Raw genomic sequence first — 12,319 nt, forward strand, 5'->3', positions numbered from 1 at the left:
CATTCTCGCATCTAAACGACTTTCTCACAACGCCTCCCGTTCTGGCCCATTTCGATCCTTCTGCGCCTACCGAAGTCCGTACTGGTGCCAGCGGTCACGGAATTGGCGCAGTACTGGCACAACGCCAGCACGGCTACGACCGTGTTATCGCTTAGGCCAGCAGGTTCCTCTCACCCGCGGAGTGCAACTATTCCATCACTGAGCGTGAGTGTCTGGCCCTAGTTTGGGCGGTTGCGAAGTTCCGCCCATACTTACATGGCCGACCCTTTTCCGTTGTCACAGGCAATCACGCGCTTTGCTGGTTATGCTCACTGAAAGATCCTACAGGAAGACTTGGTCGCTGGGCCTTACGCCTCCAAGAATATTTGTATTCTATCACCTACAAATCTGGCCGACTACACAAGGACGCTGACTGCCTGTCTTGCTACCCGGTAGACGAGCCTGACGACGCCGACAGTAGTACCGCCAACGGCATTTTCTCTGTGTCTGCCTTCGCTAACATTTCCGATGAGCAGTACCACGACCTATCGCTGCGAGCACTCATTGAGCGTCTGCGCTCTACACCTACCGACGCATCTGTTCGCCAATATGTCCTCCAGGGCGGCATTCTGTACCGAAGGAACTTCCTCCCTGACTGATCTGATCTTCTTGTCATGCCAAAACATCTACGACAGACTGTGCTCTTTGAGATGCATGACGCACCCACTGCAGGACATCTTGGGGTAACCCGCACATACGACCGCGTCCGCCGCCGCTTCTATTGGCCTGGTCTCGCTCGCTCCGTCCGACGCTATGTTGCTGCCTGTGATCCATGCCAGCGTCGGAGAACACTTCAGGTGCTACCTGCCGGTCATCTCCAGCCGATCACCATCCCTGTGGAACCATTCTTTCGTGTTGGATTAGACCTTCTCGGTCCCTTTCCTACGTCATCTGGGAACGAATGGGTAGCCGTCGCAACTGATTACGCCACCCGATACGCTATCATGCGGGCTCTCCCTACCAATTGCGCCACTGACGTTGCGGACTTTCTCTTGCGTGACGTATTATCTTGCTTCATGACGCCCCGCGACAGCTGCTTACTGACCGTGGTCGTAACTTCCTCTCGAAAGTTATCGTTGACATTGTGCGTTCTTGCTCCATTCAACACAAGCTGACTACCTCATACCATTCTCAAACCCATGGCCTGACAGTGGTTAAACCGTACTCTTACCGATATTGTCACGTGGTCGTGACGTTGAATAACACAGTAGCAGTACTGTGAACGACAAAACTAACTTTTATTGGGCGAACCTGTGCCCACAAAACAGGCTACACTTATAGCACAACGATAGCGGCGAACACGCTCGGCGATCGTCGAAAATCTGCCCAGCGGGTCAAGCGCGTCGGCTTTTATACAGCAGCCGTCGAATGTTCCAGACTAATCGCTGGGACCCGCGCGTATTCCACAATGTTCTACGCCATTCGCGTCAGGCGATGAAATCAGATAACATAAGGTTCGGCGACAACAGACAGCCGGGTAGAATCATCGATAACTTTCCAGAAACGTCGGATACATGCAGGCGCGTCCGTCGCTGTGCGATTACAGTTGTTAAGCGGCGAAACGTGGTCGCCCGATAAAGATAAGTACACGTGTCATTACCCCCCTCTTAAAAAGCATCGCCCCGATGCTGCTAACAAACGAAAGTAACAAAGAAAAGCACTCGTAGCAAAGAAAACAACAAACTAAGGAAGTTCATCAGCGTCCGTAAAATGGTTTAAGGCGCACCACGTGGACCACTTCAGATCGTGCGCGGCGCCGCTGTGAGTGCGAAATGCCGTCTGGCACGACCTCATAGTCTAGTGCGCCAATACGTCGGATGACCTTGTAGGGTCCGAAATAGCGTCGCAGCAGCTTCTCACTGAGTCCTCGCCGGCGTATCGGGGTCCATACCCAAACACGGTCGCCGGGCTGGTACTCGACGAAGCGTCGTCGGAGGTTGTAGTGTCGGCTGTCGGTACGCTGCTGGGTCTTGATCCGTAGGCGGGCGAGCTGTCGGGCTTCTTCGGCGCGCTGGAGATAGGTAGCGACGTCAAGATTCTCCTCGTCAGTGACGTGCGGCAGCATGGCGTCGAGCGTCGTCGTCGGGTTCCTGCCGTAAACCAACTTGAATGGCGTGATCTGTGTTGTTTCTTGCACCGCCGTGTTGTAGGCGAAGGTGACATACGGCAGGACCGCGTCCCACGTCTTGTGCTCGACGTCGACGTACATCGCTAGCATGTCGGCGAGGGTCTTATTCAGCCGCTCCGTAAGACCATTCGTCTGCGGATGGTAGGCCGTTGTCCTCCTGTGCCTTGTCTGACTGTAGTTCAGAATGGCTTGAGTGAGCTCCGCTGTAAAGGCCGTTCCTCTGTCGGTGATGAGGACTTCTGGAGCACCATGTCGCAACAGGATGTTCTCGACGAAAAATTTAGCCACTTCGGCTGCGCTGCCTTTCGGTAGAGCTTTAGTTTCAGCGAAGCGGGTGAGATAGTCCGTCGCCACGACAATCCACCTATTTCCGGAAGCTGATGTCGGAAACGGTCCCAACAAGTCCATCCCGATCTGCTGAAAAGGTCGGTAAGGAGGCTGGATCGGCTGTAGTAATCCCGCTGGTCTTGTCGGTGGTGTCTTGCGTCGCTGACAGTCGCGGCATGTCTTGACGTAACGGGCGACATCGGTGGTTAGGCGCGGCCAGTAATACCTTTCTTGTATCCTCGATAGCGTCCGGGAGAAACCGAGGTGCCCAGCGGTCGGATCGTCATGTAGGGCGTGCAGTACTTCTGGACGTAGCGCCGACGGAACAACAAGAAGGTGGTTGGCGCGGACTGGTGAGAAGTTCTTCTTCACGAGTAGGTTGTTTTGAAGCGTGAACGAAGATAATCCACGCTTAAATGCCCTTGGGACAACGTCGGTGTGCCCTTCCAAATACTCGATTAGGGCTTTTAGCTCCGAGTCTCCTCGTTGCTGTTCGGCGAAGTCTTCCGCGCTTATTATTCCAAGGAAGGCGTCGTCATCCTCGTCATCTTGCGGCGGCGGGTCAATGGGGGCGCGGGATAGGCAATCGGCATCTGAGTGTTTTCGTCCGGACTTGTAGGTTACAGTGATGTCGTATTCTTGTAGCCTGAGGCTCCACCGTGCCAGCCGTCCTGAGGGGTCTTTTAGGTTAGCTAGCCAACACAACGCGTGATGATCGCTGACCACCTTGAATGGCCTGCCATATAGGTAAGGGCGAAATTTCGCTGTGGCCCAAACGATGGCGAGGCATTCCTTTTCGGTTGTAGAATAATTGCCTTCTGCTTTTGACAATGATCGGCTAGCGTAAGCTATCACGTGTTCATGTCCATCTTTTCTCTGGACTAGGACGGCACCGAGGCCTAGGCTACTGGCGTCAGTGTGTATTTCGGTATCGGCGTGCTCGTCGAAGTGCGCAAGTACGGGCGGCGACTGCATGCGTCGTTTGAGTTCTTGAAATGCGTCGCCCTGTGGCGTTTCCCACTTGAACTCGACGTCACATTTAGTTAGCTGTGTCAGCGGCTCAGCGATGCGTGAAAAGTTCTTGACAAATCGCCTGTAGTAGGCACACATGCCAAGAAATCTACGCACTGCCTTCTTGTCGGTGGGCTGCGGGAACTTTGCAATGGCAGCTGTTTTCTGCGGGTCGGGGCGTACTCCGGATTTGCTGATGACGTGGCCTAGAAATAGAAGCTCATCGTAAGCGAAGCGGCACTTTTCTGGCTTCAGAGTGAGCCCTGATGACTTGATGGCCTCTAGTACTGTGGCAAGCCGCCTAAGGTGATCGTCAAAATTTTCGGCGAATACAACGACGTCATCCAAGTAAACGAGACAGGTCTGCCACTTCAATCCTGCTAAAACCGTGTCCATCACGCGCTGGAACGTTGCAGGCGCCGAGCACAGTCCAAATGGCATAACCAGCATAACCTTGAACTCGTAGAGGCCGTCTGGGGTGATGAAGGCGGTCTTTTCACGATCTCTTTCGTCGACTTCTATTTGCCAATAGCCAGACTTGAGGTCCATCGAGGAGAAGTATTTAGCGTTGCAGAGCCGATCCAATGCGTCGTCTATCCGTGGGAGAGGGTATACGTCCTTCTTCGTGATCTTGTTCAGACGACGATAATCGACGCAGAAACGAAGGGTTCCGTCCTTTTTCTTCACCAGCACAACAGGAGATGCCCACGGGCTTTTCGACGGCTGGATGATGTCGTCGCGCAGCATTTCGTCGACTTGTTCTCTTATAGCTTCACGTTCTCGCGGCAAAACTCGGTAAGGGCTCTGGCGAAGTGGTCGAGCGTACTCCTCGGTGATTATGCGATGCTTGGCGACTGGTGTTTGTCGAATCCTCGATGACGTCGAAAAGCAGCCTTTGTATCGCCGGAGCAGACTTCTGAGCTGCTGTTGCTTAATCACGGGGAGACTTGGATTAATGTCGTAGTCTGGTTCGGCAACCATGGTCGTCGGGGTAGATGCGGCGGAATCCGAGAGGACAAACGCATTGCTGTTTTCCAGAATTTCCTCGATGTATGCGATCGTCGTGCCCTTGTTGATGTGCTTGTACTCCTGGCTGAAGTTTGTCAGCAACACTTTCGTGTTTCCTCCGTGCAGTCGAGCGATCCCTCTTGCGACGCAAATTTCACGGTCTAGCAGTAGACGTTGGTCGCCTTCGATGACACCTTCTAAGTCAGCGGGTGTTTCGGTGCCGACCGAAATAACAATGCTGGAGCGAGGCGGGATGCTCACCTGATCTTCGAGCACACTCAAGGCGTGGTGACTACGAGGGTTCTCCGACGGTATCGCATGGTCTTCCGACAGAGTTATTGACTTCGACTTCAGGTCGATGACTGCGCCGTGTTGGTTGAGGAAGTCCATGCCGAGAATGACGTCTCGTGAACACTGTTGGAGGATAACGAAGGTGACAGGGTAAGTCCGGTCGTGAATGGTAATTCTTGCCGTGCACATTCCAGTCGGCGTTATGAGGTGTCCTCCGGCGGTACGAATTTGAGGGCCTTCCCACGTAGTCTTAACTTTCTTCAACTGGGCGGCGATGTGTCCACTCATGACGGAGTAATCAGCCCCTGTGTCGACTAAGGCGGTGACTGCGTGGCCGTCGAGAAGCACGTCGAGGTCGGTCGCTCTTTGTCTTGCATTACAGTTCGGTCTTGGCGTCGGATCACGACTGCGTCGCGTTGACTTGTGGCTGGTATGTGACGTCGTCAGGTCGTCTTTCGTCGTCGCATTCTTTCCTTCCAGACTTCGTCGGGACGGCGGCGTGTCGTTATGTCGTCGAGGTAGTTTCTTCGGCGTCTTCGTCGGCGGCGGAGGATCTTCGACAGTTCGACGGACAGCAACCGCACCTCCATCGGTTGCTGCTTTTAGTTTTCCGGATATGGGCTCGCTGACCGGCCCCGAGCTGGGCCAGTGTATGGTCGGCGCTGCGGCGACAGGTAGCGGCCTGGTGATGGTGAACGCGACGGTCGTCGAGAACTCCACTGAGTAGCCGCGAGGTAGTCGGCGATATCGCGAGGGCGTTCACCTTGCTGCGGGCGCGGAGCGTTGACGGCGAAACCTCGCAGTCCCATTTCCCGGTATGGACATCGTCGGTAGACGTGACCCGCTTCCCCGCAGTGGTAGCAGAGCGGGCGGTGGTCAGGAGCGCGCCAAACGTCGGTCTTCCTCGGGTAGCTCCGCTGGGCGACGGGTGGGCGCGCTGTCGGCGGCAGCGGCGCTGGTCGACGGAATTGCGGCGTTACAGGGCCCTGGCGCGGTCGCTGAGGAGGGCCTTGACGGCGTACGACGGCGGCGTAGGTCATCGCTTCGGGTTGGGGTAGCGGTAATTGAGGTTGCACCTCCGGAACTCCAAGCGACCGCTGAACCTCATCTTTGACGATGTCAGCGATCGAGGCCACTTGAGGCTGCGACGACGGGAAGATCTTCTGAAGCTCCTCTCGTACGACTGCCCTGATAGCCTCGCGCAGGTCTTCGGAGGCCAGTGATTGAACTCCGGCATAGTTTGTAGCGTTGGTGCGGCGGTCGAATTGCCGGTTTCGCATCTCGAGTGTCTTCTCGATGCTAGTGGCCTCGCGAAGAAACTCGTCGACAGTCTTCGGTGGGTTTCGTACCATACCGGCGAAAAGTTCCTCCTTAACACCACGCATTAGTAGCCGGACTTTCTTTTCCTCGGACATTTCCGGGTCGGCGTGGCGGAATAGGCGGCCCATTTCTTCTGTAAAAATCGCGGTGGTCTCGTTGGGCAGCTGCACTCGGGTTTCTAGTAGTGCTTGGGCTCGTTCTCGGCGTACGACGCTTGTGAATGTCTGCAGGAAGCCACTTCGGAAAAGGTCCCAGGTCGTTAACGTGGCTTCTCTGTTCTCGAACCACGTCCTGGCAGCGTCTTCCAATGCGAAGAAGACATGTCGCAGTTTGTCGTCGCTGTTCCAGCTGTTAAATGCAGCGACCCTCTCGTACGTCTCGAGCCAGGTTTCCGGGTCCTCGAATGTTGAACCGCGGAACGTGGGGGGCTCCCTGGGCTGCTGCAGCACGATGGGGGATGCTGGGGCTGCCATTGGGGAGGACTTGGTGGCAATCTTCCTGCACGTCTCAGGTAGGAGTCCGTGCTCTGGGGGCAGTCCTTGCAGCCGGCGGCTAGCTCGCTGGTCTTGGGCGACGTTGGTTTTGTCCTCGGGCTTCGGGCTTGGATCGCGGCTTTGCGGGGGCGTTCGGTACATGAACGCACAAGCACCTCCACCAGATGTCACGTGGTCGTGACGTTGAATAACACAGTAGCAGTACTGTGAACGACAAAACTAACTTTTATTGGGCGAACCTGTGCCCACAAAACAGGCTACACTTATAGCACAACGATAGCGGCGAACACGCTCGGCGATCGTCGAAAATCTGCCCAGCGGGTCAAGCGCGTCGGCTTTTATACAGCAGCCGTCGAATGTTCCAGACTAATCGCTGGGACCCGCGCGTATTCCACAATGTTCTACGCCATTCGCGTCAGGCGATGAAATCAGATAACATAAGGTTCGGCGACAACAGACAGCCGGGTAGAATCATCGATAACTTTCCAGAAACGTCGGATACATGCAGGCGCGTCCGTCGCTGTGCGATTACAGTTGTTAAGCGGCGAAACGTGGTCGCCCGATAAAGATAAGTACACGTGTCAATATGCTGGCCAAGTACGTTTCCAAGCACCACCACGACTGGGACATTGCCCTTCCTTACGTCACATTTGCGTATAATTCTTCCCGGCACGACACCGCCGGATTTTCTCCATTTTATCTACTGTACGGTCGCGAACCGACCTTGCCCCTAGACACGGCACTTCCTCCTGCTGCTATCTCAACAAGCGAGTATGCGCGCGACGCCATCACCCTCGCCTACCAGGCATGCCAGCTTGCCCGTACTCGACTGACGGCCTCGCAAACCACTCAGCAGCGTCAGTACAACGCCCGCCACCGTGACGTACAGTTTCGCCTGGTGCGCTCGTGCTCCTGTGCTGGCCCTCTCGTCCCGTCTGACTTTCAGAGAAGTTCCTTTCACGATACACAGGGCCCTGCCGCGTGCTGCGCCAGGTGACACCTGTGACGTACGAAATTGATCCTGTGCGTTCAACCTCGCCCTCTACTCTGGCATCTAGTGATGTCGTGCACGTCAGTAGGCTCAAGGCCTACTACACTGCTTCCGAGTCCGGCGTTTTTGCCCCCGGGGGTAGTTCTACGGAACAGTATTTGCGGTGACGAAGAGGTGAGCAGTGTGAAGACGACGACGATGAGAGGCTAGCTCGGGCTGTTGCCTCTTGGCCTAGTGCGGCGTATTTCCTTGTAAATATACTTGTATATAGGTTGTCGTCGGCGTCTTCCTACGTAATAATATTTAAAAGGAATACACTGCCTGCTCTAGAAACTTTCCCAAGAAATGTCATTGTGTGGGCAAATGAGAACTGGTGGATGACGGGTGCGATGGTGGAACAGTGGGTTAAGATTGTATGGCGGCGGCATCCAGGAGCCCTTTTGACAAAGAACTCGCTCCTTGTCGTCGACTCTTACCATGGGCGCTTGACCGACAATGTGAAGGCTGCGCTCGCCCAAGCGAACACGAACCTCGCTGTCATACCGGGCGGCATGACGGGCCAGTTGGAGCCACTTGGTGTCTAAATCAACGAACCTTTCAAGGATCGTCTGCGGAAATATTACACAGACTGGTTGACTGACGACGACCACATGCTAAGGGCAACGGGTCGCATCGAACGTGCATCGCTATCGCAACTGGCGGGCATGGTAACTGCAGCGTGGGACGACATGCCAGGTACTTTGATAGTCCGCGCCTTTAAAAGGTGAGGCGTATCTAATGCGCTTGACGTTACCAAAGATAGTGCACTGTTTGAAGGTGACAGTGACAAGGAACACAGCGAAGAGTCTAGCAGCGACGACGACGTTGAATGAGCTCTGCACGTTGAGATTCAATAATTGCTGTTTGCATTTTGTGAACGCTGTCCTCGCTTTTGTTGTTCGGCCTACATTCGAGGTAATATATATATTGTTGGCTTATGACTTTAGGGGGTCGGCCTAGAGTCGAGTAAATACGGTAGTTTGTATAGCTAGCTGTCGACTAATTTGCTATCGCAATCGATGCTTCAGCTTTTGGGCGAAACTGCCACCTTTTTGTGTGTGCACTGTACGAACTGAAGAATAATTTATTTCAAATCCGTATATGATCAGAACTAAACTACAAAAGTAGTATTATTTATCCTAGTGGCTTAATTGGCTTCAAGTCAGTTACTTGGGTCCGCTGGTAGTAGACGCACGAACTCGGCGACTGTGTTGAGCCCGACCTCGGCAGGACGCGATCGACGTTGGCTCAATATGTGTCTGCGGATGGCGAGGGCTGATGTTCATGCAGCCAACAACGCAACACAACTTGTCACTCATCTCTCAATTGACCGTAGATTTTTCGCATGGTGCAACTATTTGCAACGTCATTTTTGGCCTTCATCCGGTGTGTCGTAGGTGCTAAACCGAATCATTCTTGCCAATTAGAGGTTGCTGTCTCATAAAGCATTTCAATCACGTAACGCAGAAAGGAGAAGTGTATAATGTGCAGAATACAGTGTAGGATACTAAAACTATGAACTTGCCACTCTGCAACTCTGGTCGGAACGCGTAAAGGAGGACAGTGGGAATTTATATTCTGCGCTCGCTGACACTGTGAAAAGGTGTAGTTTTCAGTTACGTTTACATGCGTTGCAATATTTACATTTCGCCTTAAACACAGGCAGAACGCTTAAATTGAAGGAATGCTAGAATAACTTTGGAGCCCAGCAGGTAACTAGTCGTGATTGCCGGGGGTCGCTTACGCCAACAAATTTGTTTCCAAAACAAAGTTCACGCATGTGGTGTATATTTCTGGTTTTAGAGGTTGCCTTTATAAAAGACTGACGCAAGCGCTTGCATCCAGGGCATAGCGACCGTAAAACTATACTTGCACAAACACATGACGAGAAAGGCTGTAGGACAAAACAAGGTGGATAGTTAAGCACGGCGGCGTTAATAAGAACCGAATATTTGGATCGTGTGTGTGAAGAGCACGCGGCCAAACAATCTTACATTGTCAGAGATGCACTTTGCAGGTGAAAAGCAAGCTTGAGGTCGCAAATTCGATCACGGCCGCGGCGGCCACATTTTGATGGGAGGCGGCGCTGACATCGAAGCACCCTTATAGAGTTACTTTATAAAGGCTGTCTCTGACACACACGCACACGCGCACGCTCGCTCGCTCGCTCGCTCTCTACGCATGCGCGCACACAAACCAAGCGCGCGCACTTACGTGATCACAATAGTGAATGCCGAAACATGCTTTATGGTGATCACATGAGCATGCGTCTGTATATATGTATGTTACAGAAAGTTAGAAGTCAGCGCATTGTCGCGCCATTCCTGTCCTTTGTCCACGCTGTGCACATCGTCATGGATTGCCCACTGGCCCTCGCTGTTGCTTGTTGCGTGTGCAGTTGTGTGGAATCCATGGGCCAAAATGGCAGCCGACTTGGAAGACTTCGGATCGGAGGAGTACCTGCACATGCTGTGCGTGGAACCCGGTCACGTGGCCCGGCCCGTGCGACTGGAGCCTTCGGGGCGCTTCCACGCTGCGTGCACGTTCACGGCGTCCGACGGGTAGCCGGCGAAATGAAGAGCTGTCGGACAGACTCGTGGTTATATAAAGCAGCTGATGTGCGTGATGTCTGCGCCGTTCCTCTAATGGCTCGCATCAGCAGCATGTCGTGTGCTGACAGGGCGCAATATGGCACGCACATGCCACCTGTCCTATTCGCTGGGGGTCATGGCCCAGTGGCGTTCAACAAATGCAGATTCAGCTGAAAAACTGTAGTGTCTGCTATATATAGATCGAATGTACTGTACCTTTTACCTGTTATACCTGTTTTACCTGTGAATCTGTTATAGAAATGCTCAAGAATTCGAGCGCAGATGCTTAACCTGAAGAATCGAGCGTTGTAGCACGCTGAAAATTGTAGTGAGTCAGAGTTGTACAGTCATTGTAGCAGCACAGACAGCGGAAAGAATGAGGACATACAAAGCGTTCTGGATGTCCTCGTCATTCTTTTTGCTGTCCGTGTTTTATTTGCGCTTTACCTGCTTCGAAATTTTGCCGTACCCACTAGCTTGGACCCTATCGAAGTGAGTGTGTGCGCATGCATGGTTTCTCACTTGAAGAGCTGTGGCACCTATGCATTTACAGCGCGAATCTGGAAGAAAAAGAAACTGTATGATCATTTGGCGCAAGAATTGAAGCACAGTGCTCATGTAAGCCAAGTAAGTGCAACCCCGAAACATTGCTCGCACGCATTTCAAACATATATAGTATGCGCTATAGGGCCTACAGGCCGAGCATCTCGTGTGAGACCAATGGCATAGCTAGCACAGTGATCTCTGAGGTTGGTAGACCAGGATGATATCTAAACGATGATACTTTTAGTTTCAGCACCCGCTCTTTGCCCTGTAAAGCAGTAATATTCAATAGGCGGTGCATAAAAAGAATATGCAACGGCTCTTTGCGATGACACGATTTCTGCAATATGACTGGATGCATCGGAGAGGACTGGCCATACACTAAATCGGCTTTTATCGCCTTGCGACTTGTACGGTATGCTGTTAGTACTAAAGCCCCTACATCCACGCGTCACCGCCGACCAGGTTAAGTACTGCCACGGAGGAAGGAAACTAGGCCCGACCCCCTCCGCGCGCTAGGAGAAAAGTGTGGCGGAAATGACGTAGTAGGTTCTCATTTTTTTTTGCTGCTTTTTTATTTTTTTTGTTGTATGGCCACGCCTTTTGGGCCACAATGGCGGCGTTGTTATGGTTTTGAGCGCTCACACGTGTTGCTCTGGTAGGTTTCGGGCCGTGGCAAAGGCGCTGAGTGGGCGGGTTTGCGTTAGTCACCGTGTCTTGTTGCGCTGTGTTGCCTGCACCGTGCTCTGCCAGATGTTGCGCGAGTGCACGCGCTCCGCGCGCGACACCACGCGCAGCGCGGTTTCGCGAAAGATGTAAACAAGAGAGGAGGGTGGCCCAAAAGGCGGAGCATCGCCATGAGCAACGCCAAATTCCGGCTTCACTTTTGCTTCACAAAGAGTGACGTCAGGGCCTCTCCTTACATGCCGGAACCGGAAATGCCGGAAGCGGAAATGCCGGAACCGGATTTGGTGTGAGGGGAAAAGGCGGTTGTCGCTACTTAAGAAAGCGGCGGTGGCGCGTGGATGGAGGGGCTTTAGTTAGTACTAACCAAAACTATTTCATTCGCCGACCAACTAGTCGCTTAACACATCTAAAAATAACAGCTTGAACGCTGGTTGAAGTAAATGGAAGAGCGGTACTCGTGCTGTTACGATCGTGTCTTGTGTATTTTATTACTCATTGCTACTAAATCGCAGTATGCAGGTAAACTGCGTGAACGTTACATTAAAGGGCAACTCCAGTGAATTCCAATGGAATGTTCAGGTTCCTGAGACACCCCTGTGACGCGTTTGATTGTTGAATTGTTCCGCAAGTTCGAAAGTAACCTTAAATAAGGAAAAAAATTTTTTTCACGGCAATTTGACCCTTTTCGTGTCGTGTCACCCGAGAGTTGCACCCCCAGCGGGGAAGGCGCACAAGGCGCGCCGTCTCGCCCCGCGGGGCGAACGAAACCGGCTCAGCTGATTCGTAACCCCGTCGGACCTTCATGTAACAACGTCAGCTGCACCAGTTCTTCTTCGGATTTGTTCCGCAG

General features: G+C 53.1%; 1 protein-coding gene across 3 annotated transcripts in view; it reads left to right on the forward strand.

The window, feature by feature from the left end:
• LOC129386974 (uncharacterized) overlaps nt 1–10,274 on the forward strand; it is a 98,091-nt gene extending 87,817 nt beyond the window's left edge. For all 3 annotated transcript variants that reach the window (XM_072285355.1, XM_055075589.2, XM_055075590.2), the window contains exon 10: nt 10,047–10,274. In XM_072285355.1, coding sequence (XP_072141456.1) covers nt 10,047–10,213 — 167 coding nt within the window. In that variant the 3' untranslated portion in view covers nt 10,214–10,274. The remainder of the gene's footprint in view (nt 1–10,046) is intronic.
• The last annotated feature ends 2,045 nt before the right edge of the window (nt 10,275–12,319 follow it).

The sequence above is a fragment of the Dermacentor andersoni genome, chromosome 11 (genome assembly GCF_023375885.2).
Source record: "Dermacentor andersoni chromosome 11, qqDerAnde1_hic_scaffold, whole genome shotgun sequence".
Lineage (NCBI taxonomy): Eukaryota > Metazoa > Arthropoda > Arachnida > Ixodida > Ixodidae > Dermacentor > Dermacentor andersoni.